Consider the following 13,605-nt stretch of genomic DNA (forward strand, 5'->3'; position numbering starts at 1 on the left):
TGGAGCCCTTCCAACCATCACTAGACAATTATGAAAAGAAACACCTCCACCAACTCCTAAGCCTAATTAAGATTCATAAACCGAACCTTCTGCAGCTGTTGAGATTCTTCTCCTGGTTTTGTCTGGAGCTTTGGGGTGGGGATCATGATGTAGACACATGTGCTAGCTGTGCAGCTGTCTCTGGAAGCAAGGACCAGGCATTCCTCCTTGCAATGAGGTGTGCAGGCACATTTTTTTCAGATTTAAAGTTGCATAAGGGCTACCATACAAAGTTAAGGTGAGAGGGCTCACCTGCCACCCACTGATTTTCTTTTAGTCAAGAGGCAGTCAGGAAACAGCAGCATGAGTATTTCATCCCAAACTGTGAGGTTTTTCTAAATCTGGATCATTGCTTTCTAGATTTGTCACAAGAGGCAATGATGTTTTTCCACTGAGGATATGAATTCTAGTAAGATTTATTTCTAAACCTCCTAGTAGGTAACCATCTCCCCTGCTCAGGTAACTAAACAGTAAGATCCACAATTGTTGCTGAAATGTTTTATGAGCAGTTAAAGGATGGAAGAGCAAGAGGATGTATTAAATCCCAGACTTCTGCTGGGGCTGTACCTGCTTTGTGGGTGACTCCTCTCACTGCTGCTAACCATGCTCTACCCAGCAGTAAATGCCTATTCTCAGACACATTAAATTCACAGCCTACACAACATTCTCAGTCAGGGCATGCTAATATTGTGGCTTGATACTATACAGGATATTTTTGTAGCACTCGATATATCGAGTGTCTTGCAGTTTTGGTATTTTATTCTTTTGACAGCCCTACAGAGTAGTAGGATAAATTTATACTATGAAGGAGGTCTAAAGCAAAGCACAAGTAATTTCCTAAATATCTGGAAGCTGTGGCAGAGCAGGACTCAAGTTGGTGTTGATCAGTGATCCTTCCTAAAGTGCAATACTCAGAGTTTTTATTACAAAACCTTCACACTATGTAATTAATAACTAACACTTTCAAAGTCATAAAAGACTCTGAAAACAGTTACTGTCCCAACTCCTGATGTTGTCTAAACAAAAACTCCTACTCTTACACTCATGAAGTAGGATTAAAATAAACAGCTTTGAGTTCAAGCATCAAAAAAGGTTAAAAAACCTGCCATGGGGCAAAGCATAATAGAAAACCTCTACAGTCAAACTTGGAAAAAAGGCTTGTGGAAAGGGTATTGCATCCATAGTCTTGCTAGAGATGTGCTGCATAAACCATCTTGTGTGCTCATGCCTCACTTTATCTGTGTGACAAAACAGTCTTCCTTTTATAAACTGACTACCCTGTCAGAGCAGAAAAAAAAAAATTAAATAACTACTATGGAAAAAATAGTTTTCCTAACTGCAGAGATTTTTACTCATGCTAGTATCTTTATATATGTATATTTTATATATATATATATACAGAGAGGGAGAGAGAGAGATGGTACCTTCATAGGGAGAAGCTATTTTCTCCAGCTCCTGCACATCTGTATTCCTGGTTCTAGAGCTGACATCCTTTGTCAGCAAAGCCAAAGAATTTGGGAACAAACTAGGAGCACAGAGTCAGAGAGAAAGACACTGTGCATCACCTGTCTCATTTTCAGAATAGATATGGCTCCAAATAAGACACCAGCTGAGTAAGAATGCTAAATGCTCTGAGGAAAGGGAATTTTTCTTCCTACTTAGTCACCAGCATCAATTCCTGGACATTCAATTCTGTTTCCCCTTAAACCTCAAACATCCTCATTTCACACAGTATTGTCCATGGAATGACACTTGTTCCCAACACAGGGCCACCATCTCATTTCTAAAAGCACAAGAGCAATCCTTGGAGTCGCAGCCTTCACTTTGCTGTATGAAAACAGTAAATTCTATGTACTAAAGTCTACTTCTCTACTAACTGTGAACAGAGCTGTTCTTTGCCTAATGGCTTTAATTGGGTTTCAAAAATTACAAGCCCACCTCCCTGAAGCTCAGGGGGTAACTGTGTGATGAAGAGTATTTTTCTGTGAGAGGAAGAATTGATGGGAGGAAGCAACAAACCAGATGCCAAGGCCTGAAATGCACCTAAGATCTCAACTTAGTAGCAAATTAGGAGAGTTTGTGGGAGAATAAAAGGGCATCTCCAGCATGCCAGAAGTCATGCCTTTGCATGACAGTATGCAGACAGGAAGTCTCCCTTGGTTGTATTTTAAACAGGTTTTCATATCTCCTTGGTAGGAGTTGGTTTAGGACTCATTAATGTGTTTCTTTCAGCACGGCCTTTCACTGGCTTCTATTAATACATGACTTTTAGAAAAACACAAATGCATCCCAGTTTAGTGTAACAACACAGCAGTCAATGGTGTTAGCTATGCTAACACCACGGCTGTGTCAGGAGATTTTAATTTTTGGTAATTACCTGCCCTTAGCACCAGGTTTGGGATGTCCTTGCAGAGATCCTGTTTCCCACACCAGCCCAAGTGCATGAATGCTTTACTGCAATTCCCTTTGCATTTCCCTACTGCTGGGCAGCCTAAGCCATTACTCTACAGTTCTGTCTCTGTTTTAATTCACTGGAGCTTCAGTTTCTTTATGGATATTTGAGAGATAACATTGAGCAAAGTGCAGTGCTTTGGGATTCCTTTTCAAGTCCAACAATTAACACAAACATTACCCTTCCCTTGGACCTATTACCACGCCACAAATGTTTTGAAATACAGGCTAGAGCCACAACAAACACATTTCTCCAAAGCCTACAGGATGAGACAAGAGTGTATGACTGAACATTTAATTTAGCCTGCAGACAGCTTTCCTGGGTTTGTTTGTGCCAAAATTAAGTCTAAACAGCTCCATAAACCAAGCAAGCATAATTGTGATTTTACAGATGAGAAGTGCACAGAAGCAATGAGAAGTGATTCTTAATTTGAGTGCTCAGATTACCTAGCAAAAGTATCAGATTTAATGTCCTTCCATGCACAAAATGCTGTCTGCATACTTGCACATAAACAAGTTGGGAAACTTCCCTTGCTGGCAGATGAAGTTAACTTAGGATAAAGCCCAACAGAAACAAAAACAACTGAAAGGGAAACAGCCCAGCTCTTAATGGCAAAACCAAAATAAACATGTATTGTTACATCTTAATACGGCCACATCTGCCTTTTGCCGTGGGGATCCTGCCTGCTTTCATAACCCAACACTTACTTAAAGCACTGCACTGTAACACAGTCATGTTAAATAACACACCCTACTTTTCTTACTGGAAAAGACCGTTTAGTAAAGGATAAATGAAGGCATTGGAGCACCCTCTCGTGGCAGGCTGGAAATAGCGTTTGGCATGAGCAGCTGTGATCAATCCTTTTCCCATGTAAGTTGAAAATTTCCAAGCTGAAACTGAGTCCCCACCTGGGGCAGAGCAGGCACTGGGAGCCCAGCTGAGCTTTATTCCAGAGTCAGGCTGCACCTAGGAGCAGTTCCAGGCTTTGCCATCGAGCAGGAAATGAGAACCAAGGTGTTTTATTGGGCAGAAATGCTGCCATGGCACACAGAAAATGTCCCTGTGCTGCTGTCACAGTGCAAGCTTGTGTGTGGATGGAAAGCAAGACACATGCCAAGTGTCTGATCCAAATTTAGCTCAACCCTTTGACAACAAAGTGGATGGAAGCTATACAGGCATATTCAAAATAAGAATTTGAATTTCTGCACAAAACTACAGCCAACCTCAGCTTTGACAGACATAAGCCCTGTGGTCTAATTCCATTTTTTTTAAGCACATCTATATTTCTATTATATTTCTAACTAAGTGCAATAATTACCACATAAACAATTAGTCTGACAGGACAGTGCCTTCCTTAAGTACATTTTACCCCTAAAAAACTCAAATATATTTCTTTATGATGACCTAAAAGTGAAAACATTTTCTAAGAAAGCAGATGTAGTAAGGGTTCAACCTGCTGGACTTTTATCTCCTAGGATAGCTATGGCAGGCCAAGCCACTCCAATCAGCATTTGGGCACCTACTGAGTAAGCAAAGCAATCCTAAGGCATCTACAGCACCTCTGGAAGAAAAAAAAAATATGAAAAATGGGCTTGTTGTTCTTCTGTAGTTCATATCAGACTCAATTTTATTAGATTAGTAAAAAAAAAATTAATTATAGTTTTCTTCTAACATGAAAAACCAGCTTCTTCCCAACATCTATGTTGCAAACCTTATATCCACAGGGTTAAGATCCTGAATTTAAAAAAAAGGCTAAATACAACTCGAAACACTAACACTACAAAACCTTACCATTTTCCTATTTATTCTAAGATCTTCTGTAGATAAAGCCTTTTTAATCTCATGAAGTACCTCTGCTTTCTCTATTTATTTAACATAAAATTATGTAAAGCCAACAAACATAACCCTGAATAATGAGCGTACAATTGATGACCAGTGAAAAAGTATTTTGCTGTGCTTCAGTGAGTAACCAGGCCAGAGCACAGGTTTCACAGTGTATTGATCACACAAGCTCTGCTCATCTCCCTGCCTCAGAAAGAGATGCCAAAACCTCCCCAAACCCTACTCATCTTCCCAGGCAGGAGAGGAGAGCACAGGAAGCCTGCAGAGAGGTGGCTCTCGCTATTTTATTTTTAATTTATAATTTACTGCCACAAATGATAAAGCTCATCAGGCTTGCTTGATGCCATCCATGTCAGTGAAAAGCAGGTTTGAAAACAAACCAGAATTGAGTGATATCATCACAAAATGATCAAAGAAAGCACTTTCAGAGCACCTGTTCAAGGTCCCACCTCCACCCCAGCCTTTCTGCCTTGATCAAGGTGCCACTGGGAGAGCAACTTTACCAACACTCTGCTTATTAAAAACAACAATATTCCAAAGAGCACACAAAGGACACTCAGCAATTCACAGTTCAAGTTGTAAAAACTCCCTATTTTAACTTTAGTATCTAGGAACTGAGCCTGAGAGCTGCCACTTATTAGACTGAAATTTTTATTTGTCAGTTTATAGATGAAAAAACTAAATTTACAAGAGAAAATGAACCACAAATCAGCTGTCAGACAATGGATGCTGTTTCTTTTTCACTTGTACTGAAGGGAATGGTGAACATAGAAAAAGCCTTGTAATTCAAACTTGTCTTTTAACAAAAAATTGCATTAAACACAAGCATTAAGTCCATGTTTATGCACATCAGTCAGGCCTGTATAACCTTGAGTTCTGCTGCACCCAGTGACCTAATGGAAGAAGGAAGCTAGGTCACTATTCAAAACATCTTCAAGGTCATTCAGATTTCTTAGAGTGCATTTCCTTCTTCCTAGATGACCCAATTTGTACCAATTTTTAAAAGACTGGTGTAAAAAGGCTTTTTTTACTGCTAAACAGCAGTACACTTTCATTAATTGGCCAGTTTTGACAGATTGCTGGGTGGGAAATAACACTTGAAAATTTCTTTTTTTAAAAAACCCTTTAAGGGTAATCTAAATAATCTCTCCGGTTTCCTTCTATTATTAAGCAATTTTCAGAAATACCATTACAGCTGTACCTTAGCTCAACTTCTGCTCTTGGCTTTCCTAAGCAGCAGCCCAAAATTGATATTCTCATCAGTCGTGCAGCCTCCCACGGGTTTTTGAATAGCAGCAGTAAAACTGAACAGTCCTGTTAACTCTGTGACACTGCTGGTTAGCAAAACCAACCCTGAGCAGCAAAGGCTTGCAAATCAGCTTGAGAAACTGAGCTGACCTTGCAGGCTAAGGAAGGCCTCATTATATTAATTTACACTCCAGCTTGGGTTTGAAGGGTTATCTTCACAGTCCAGGGGATATGAAATTCAAATGTACAAATATTTTGGGGTTTTGTCTAGAAAACAGATCTGTGCTCTGTAAACACCTTTTAGATCTCTGATATTTAGGGTTAATATAGGAGGTAATACCAATCTACTTGGATATGGTAATATTTAAACAAGCTCCTGCCCCAGGCCATGCTGGAGTGTACACAGATTTTGGATGGGGAATGTCCCTTCACTTTGCAGTTCCTGTAGGTTTTGGTGTGTTTGCTGAGGAACACCACTCTCTGCAGTTAACTTTCTGAAAACAAATTAGTCCAACTGAAAACACAATCTGAAAAACAGGAGCACTTCATGATCTATGCTACATGCTCCAAAATGTATAATATTCATATAATTTAGCCAATATTCCCACAATTTCTTTCAACCAGAGGCAAGCCTGAAACCTGTTTCAAAATTAGCCACGTTGCTGATCTCAGCTGAGATGACAACAAATAGGAATAGCCAAGACATGCTTGATGCTTTGTTGTTGGGATTATCACTAGAGAAACAAAGGAGAAATGGACACGGAGGTGCACAGGGTCACAAATCCAGAATGTTCTCATCCTCTTATCCTATAATTCAATTGCTAACTTGACCCAAAAGCAGCAGGAGATGGTTCCTATGCCTTTGCCATTTATAGCTTATAACAAGAAGCAGCTACTTCCATTTCACTTATAATAAATAATAAAACCAAGAAAACATCAAATAAACCAGGAAAGAGGCCAAGATCCAACCCCAGCAGCATTATAAATTAAAGGATGAGGCATGCTGTCCTATAGAAAAATGAGTGTTCCTTCATTTAAGAGCTACTTTTCTTACATAACTGTAGTCCCAATTCTTGCATCACTATTGTCACAGAAAACTTTCAAATTAATATAAGTGGAGCTCCAAGTTTATTAATAGGTGTAGTTATTTTTAATTGAAGTCTCTTAGTAAGATTAAGATTATAAGGTTAATGGTAGAAGAGGAAGGGAAATTCTTGAAAAAGAAGTAAAGAAGTATGTTTAACAGACCTCTAAAGAGCACCAGAAGATTGAAACAAAACTAATTTAATTTTTTTGTGAAATACTTCTGTATATCTTTGCCTCCTCTGCAAAAAAGGCAAAGTTATTTCAGGGCTGTTTTTTTTTTTTAATTGTTCTGGTGAATTAACTGGTACTGAAAGCCACCTATTAAGAAGTTAATTTACACCCAGCTGCAGACAAGTAATCATAGTGAGAGATGCTCATGTCTCTATAGAGAGCCCACAAAGCACAGGCAACTTCCTAAGCAGATATGGGTAATAGAAAAAAGCTTTGTTGTTGTGGTTTGCAGCATTACCAACAGGAAGCCTCAATGGTTTTGTAAGTGTCACTTACTCCAGAGAGAACAATCTCTATGGGTAATACCAAGAAATACTTTAAAATAAAGTATTTCATAACCACAAAGCCAGAGAAATGTGAAGGATGATGCAGTAAGGTGAGAAAACCACGACCTCAGACCCAGCAAGTCAATGCTGCTGCCCCTCAGTACAAGTTTTCTTTCCTGCTGTGGGGAGGGAAAGAGGCTGCCAGTGGCCCAAACAACTGAGAGAAGTATTTCTTTACCAGTCCATACTGTGCTGAAGGCTGTTAAGGAGGAAACTCATGCCTACATTGCAGATTCACCTGCAGAGCCAGTCCTGGGGCCATTTGCCCTGCAAGCCTTGTGTCACCTGTAATTACAGGCTGCTGAAAGCACTGCTAACGGATTGGGGATTTGGGAGATCAGGCTGAAAACAGGATGTACCTGAGGCTTTGGCCTGTGGTCACCCATCCATCCATCCCTCCCTGGCTTTCTGAAACACAACCAGGTGAAAACGAGCTCTGCAAGCCACCACACAAAGCCACCACCCAGCTGTGTTACTTTTAACAACTTCCCCACTCCTCCCTACTGGAGTGAGTACAAAGTGCTGGTTCCTCGTTTGTATTAGCTGGATTGTGATAGTTGCTTATGGCTGTAAATTAGCCAGCTGTCAGCAGTACTTAGAAGGCAGTTTATGGATAGTAAGTATCCTGGAAACATTAAGTTGTGACAACTAAGAGAAATGAGCTAGAATAAATCATGCTAAGGATCCTCTGGCTTTAGCTGTAAAACAAAGATCTACGAAGTACAGTTTGACTTGGGCGAGGACTGGCCTGCTTTAGGAACAAACAAACATGATCTATGCTGAAGTGGGTCACAGAGCAGGTCACTCCTCCTGAACACCAGAGAAAACATGGTTTCAGGCTTACTGTGCCAGAATCTGTAATAAGTACCAGCCATGAAATATTCCTGAAGCCAAGCCTGCTAGAGCATCTCCAGGAGACAGTCCAACTCTCCCCACCCTCATTATGTGAGCTGGTGATGCCACTAGATTAAAAAAGGATGGTTTAAGACACTTGCAGTAATTTGCTTGTAGTGTCCCTGTTCATTTCCTATCGATTTGTTCACTTGGCCATGTCCTCAATTCCAAAAAAAATCCCACAAATTTTTTTTGCAAAACATTTCACTTGCAAGCAATAGCAAGTTTGTGAAATATTGCTAGAACAACTTGTACCACACCATCTGCTACATGGGGAGAACTGAGAAGTTAGAGATATGTCTGGGCTTTGAAATTTGATTTTTAAGTTGGTTCTGAGTAAAAACCTTTTGAGGTAACTTCATTTCAGTCTTACCTTCTTCAGACTGTGTTCACTATCTATGTGAAAAGAATTAGATCAGTAGTCAGTATTATATTGTCCCTTCCATAGAGTTGGTAGCCTCCTCTCTTTTGCAAAATTCATTATACAAAAATCCCCTCTTAACACAAGGTATAAAAATCAATATTTAATGCAATGGATCTGCAGGAATAATTTAGATATCATGGAGAAGGATGCAATAGAGAACACGCCTACAAATTCATGTTCTACAAGGGATGTTCCCCTAGACACTCAGCTGAACAGTCCTTTATTCCCCAAATAATTAGTTATGAGTTATTTATATATTGTGGTCCCACAAGATTTCTGATTTACAGTACAAAAAGCCAGGCACTGAATACAGTGATTATATTCCATCTGCACAGGGCATTTACTGACAGGAAAGTCTGTGGGCAAGTAGCTCTGGCCTGAGCTTGCTGCATTTCACTGGGATGAAGAATAAAGAACATTTTAGGCAGCCCACAAAGTGCAGTTGTTAAACTGACCCTATTTTCTCTCCTTCTTTCCATTTTCCTGCATCCAGCTTTTCAGTTTCAGAATTTCAAAGGGACAGTGTTATTTATGCTTCTTCCTATTTTAGAATGTTTTTATCATGTGTCATAGCACTCTGACTGCCTTAGGGGAGCTTTAATGATAATTTTATTTTTAAAAGTATAGGCTTATCTAGCCTGACCTTGATGCACATAATAAAAGGTTGCTAAACTCCTCCTCTAGAAAACAAAACAGGGAACAAATGTCCTGTGCCTGCTGGATCAAAAGCTCAAGTGTGGCAGAGCCTTCCACTACCCCAAAATATATCACCAAGGCAACTGTGGCAGTATTGCAAACAGGTATTGCAAAGGCTTCCCAGCCAGGATTTAAATAATCTGATTTTCCTGCAGTATGTGCTCTACAACACTCAGCAAGTCTTTTTGGAGATGAAAAGCATGCTAACACCATTCCAAAGAGTATCTTGGTACAGTAGGCTGTTATCAGTGCTCTTCTGAAAGAAAATTACAAGTGTCACTGTTCAAAGGTCAAACCAGCTCAGTAGAGTCCGTGCAGCTTGGAAGTTGTTGGTTGTTGTTGCTTGTTCCCCTTTCCTCAGACAAATTTCTGAAAGGATAAGGAGATAACTGACTTCCCTCCTCACTCTCCTGTTCCTTCTCTGGAAGGGAAAGCTCATCCTGTAATGCAAGCACTTCTTGTCTTTGCTGGTAGCAGTGATCTGTAAGAATTTGGTTGTAAGTACTGCTCAGTGCAGCTCTTCCCTCTTGAGCTGTGGTACTCATGAATTCCAGTGGAGTGCACGTGGGAACACCACTGTTTGAACAGTCCTCATGTTCACACTCGTCCTTTCTACTACACCAAGAGCAACCAGCCTGCTAACAATCCATAGCCTGCCTCTGTTAGTCACTGACAACATGGCAGCAACGCTCCCAAAGGGGTGCTCTGAAGGGCTAATTGCAGAAGGCTGCAAATTCATTATTATCTCCTTGCATCCTGGAGAACTCTGCTCCATAACTAATGGAATCACACGAGGGTATCAGCTTGTTTAGGACTTTTCTGCTCAATGTCACACACAGAACTCAATACCACAGTGAGCTGAAAGCCCCAGCAGTCCAGGTGTGTGTTCTCATGATGGAATAGTGGGGTGCAACATTGCAGATCCCTTGCTCTTTCCATAAAACATCTTCAAATTCTTTGTTCCAAGTGCCTCTCCTGTAGAGCTTGTGCCACACAAACTATAACCCAGCAAATAATCATGGGACAGACTGGCTCTACTCAATCTCTTGATTTTCAAGGACATCTATGGTTCAAGTCAGCTGGGTGAAAATGTTTATCTCAGATTTCCAGTAGCTTAGCAAAAAGGGTTTTACACTTCATTCATTTGAGTCAAACTGCTCTTCAAAATCCTGTAGCAAAACAAGTCTGAGGCTGAAAACATTGTTCATTTCCACTCTTTTCATAAACAATCCAGAAGAAGCAACCCCTCAAAATGAACCTTGGCAGGAGTACTCAGCAAGGTTTGCTGCTGGCACAATGTGGTAAGAAAGCTGCCAACACCAGGTAGGGATTTACAAACAGGTTGTCTTTTTCACATCCATGACTGCATCAAGGAAAGCCAAGGAAGGGAGATAATCCAGCCCCATCCTGGGACTGGCTGCTTTAGCCACTGGTCCAAGAGCGCTAACCCACAATCCTGTGCTTTTGCCATCACTTTCCACACCCTGTGAATACATGTCCCAGAAACAGGATGGAAGGTGGAGTTCAGAAGGAAATTACTAGAATAGAGGCATCTGGATCAAGTAACACCACCAGCAACCAGAGCATCTCAGCAGCAGAAGCATATGACTCACTTAAAGAAAACCTGGCTTGCTGCTGGCTAAGTAAAAACGGAGAGCAAGGTCATTAAATGAAAAATAAGAACACAAGTTGATGATAAAAAATTCCCTTGGACAAGGAGAGTCAGGATCACAGGAAAGAGTTTCTCTGACAAAGGAAGTGAACTCCAGATTTAGGAACACTACATGCATTTTAGGTTTTGCCCAAGACAAGTATTTAGAAAGGTACCCAACTTTACTAGCATTTGCTACAGATTATTAATACTGACTTGTTAACTCATTCCTAGTAAAATGTGAATGGAATCAGGGAACAATTTAACATAGCTGAGGCATTCACCAAGATGGAAGAGAAGTTTGAAACCTGCTCTGAAACTCTCAAAAGCTGGGTTGCCAAAAAGTCCCACCCCTTCTTCATAATCTAACAGAATAAAAAGCTGTTTCTTGTTTTTAAGGCACACCTTCCTTTACAGTCTACAAGGAAAATAACAAAAACAATCCTAAGTAAAGACCATAAGTAAAACTACATCCATTACCTTACCACTGAAGCAGATAACCAAAGCAATATAAATAGTAGAGAAATTATTTTGATAGATACCATCATTCTTATCCAAGAGCAATGTTCTTTTCATGTGGTACTGAACAGTTTTATTCAGTCTGTTGGCCTTCCAGGCTCATTCTTGTTTCTCATTCTATGGAAGACAGAGCAGAAGGGCTGGCAGGGCACATAATTTGTCTTCTTGGTGTGCATGCATGCTTCAGAAAGCTTTTCCTCTCCATTTCCCTGCCACTACATGTAAGTAATTCTCCCTACCATCTACCTTTGAAATTTAGTAGGGTGTGGGGAGGAGTTAGAAGGAATTGTTCAGGACGCTGAAGTAAATTTCTACTAAAACATGCAGCAATAACAAAAAGAAGTGCTTGAGTCAGTGTCAAATGTGTTATTGGGAAGTCACTACACATCCCCATATGCTGTAATGCACTTCCCCAAACGCCCTTTCTGTCCTTGCCTTGTAAGAGCGGGAACCAAAGAGTCATCCTGGTACCAAAGCATGGGGAGACAGTTTGACATCAGCAGGAGTGTACACAGCAGTCTCTACAGCATTCTTGCCCTACTACTAAAAACTTAGACACACCCCACTGAAAGAAGTGGGGTACGTGCATAACTTCTGAGATGTCCTTAACACTGTGAGTGTGCAGTCTGTGACTGCAATGTTTTAGCCAAAGTGCCTTTTAACGTACTAAAACAGGTCTCTTTTACAAAGAGTAAAACGTGAAGTAGCAATAAAATAACAACTCTTAGTTTAACTGTGGGTCAGGCACTCAGCAAGCATGTGCTGTTTTGGTTTTAAAGCTGATACTGCTCCCTGAACTCAAAAGCTGTGATAACACTGAGATTTTTAAGAACCAGATTTAGTGCAGTGCTCTTGTTTTGATAGATACTTACATGTCAGCAGTCACAGAAGATGATATTTACTTTTAGACTGCTGGTTGCACGTTCCTTAATCTTTTTGCTTGAGCTCATTCTATTGAGCAAAAGAAAACGTGTATTGTCAGAAGCAGCCTTGCTTTATAAACACTGACAACTCTCTCTCCACTTAAAGCCAAGCCAGCCAAGCTCTCCAGAGCTGATTCAGGTCTTTAAAATTTGAGATGCATCCACATATCTACTCTCAATATGCTTGTCAAGGCAGACAGGTTTCAGTTATCTTACATTCCAAAACTTGGCAACATCTTAACATAATGCACAAATAAGTATATATTAAAAAAAAAAAAAAAGAAACATGGTTACAAAGGAGATTTGAAGGTGTGCGGGTCCGTCTAGGAGAGGTTACAGAGACGTATACATGAAACATTTCCGGTCTCGATTTACAGCAATAAGAATAGAAGTGGACAGGCAAAAACTTCAACCTAGAATCAGATGGCAGCTGTAATACCCCAGTCAAAACGAAATTGTTCGCTCTGTCAGGACCGAGACAGTCGCACACATCTACAACGGCAAGTCACAAACGCCTCGGCAAACAGTCGGACAAGGCACATGTTACCTTTACCTTTGTAAACAAAACCAGAGCTCGGAATCGCCGCGGTGACAGCGACGGAACCCCGCAGGTCCCGATTCCCGGCGGCGCCACCTCACTCCCGCTGGGGCTGGCGGGCAGTCCCGATCCCCAACTCCAGCGGCTGGGGGGGAAGCTCCTCCGAAGGCGAGCATCCCCCGGGACGTGGCGGCCGGGGCGAGCATCCCCCGGGACGTGGCTGCCCCGCTCCCCCCGCCTGCCTCTCCCCTCCCCCAGTAAACCCACCACAACAAAAGAGGGAGGGGAGGAAGGCCGATCGCGCCCCTTTCCCCCTCGCCCCGGCCGCTCACCGTGCTGGGTGAAGACATTGAATCCTCCCTCTGCGGAGCGCCCGGCCGCCTCCCGCCGGCGGCCCGCCGGCCTGGCCGCGCTGCTCCCCCGCAGACCCCGCGGCTGCTGCTGCGGCGGCGGCTGGTGCTGGAGCCCCGCGCCCGGCTCCCCGACGCGGCCCACCTGCTGCCCCATGGCGGGCCGCGCTCACATCCCGCCGCTCCCGCCGCTGCCGGCCCGGCAGGCGCGTCCCGGTTCTCCCGAGGCCGGTCCCGGCGGCTCCCGCGGAGCTCCGGGCTGGGGCTCACGGGCTCGCCCCCGCAGCCCCCGCCGCCATCTTAAACCACAGAGCGCCGGCGGAGCGGGGACAGAGCGGCTCCCACAGCCGCCTCCGGTCCGCCCAGGGAGGGGAGGGAGCGAGGGA

The 13,605-nt window shown here is 42.3% G+C and overlaps 1 protein-coding gene across 1 annotated transcript in view; it reads right to left on the reverse strand.

The window, feature by feature from the left end:
• Positions 1–13,376, reverse strand: part of ABL2 (ABL proto-oncogene 2, non-receptor tyrosine kinase) — a 45,317-nt gene extending 31,941 nt beyond the window's left edge. Inside the window, exon 1 of the mRNA XM_066556130.1 lies at positions 13,202–13,376. Coding sequence (XP_066412227.1) covers positions 13,202–13,376 — 175 coding nt within the window. The remainder of the gene's footprint in view (positions 1–13,201) is intronic.
• Positions 13,377–13,605: the final 229 nt, after the last annotated feature.

Source organism: Molothrus aeneus, chromosome 9 (genome assembly GCF_037042795.1).
Source record: "Molothrus aeneus isolate 106 chromosome 9, BPBGC_Maene_1.0, whole genome shotgun sequence".
In the NCBI taxonomy this organism is placed as follows: Eukaryota; Metazoa; Chordata; class Aves; order Passeriformes; family Icteridae; genus Molothrus; species Molothrus aeneus.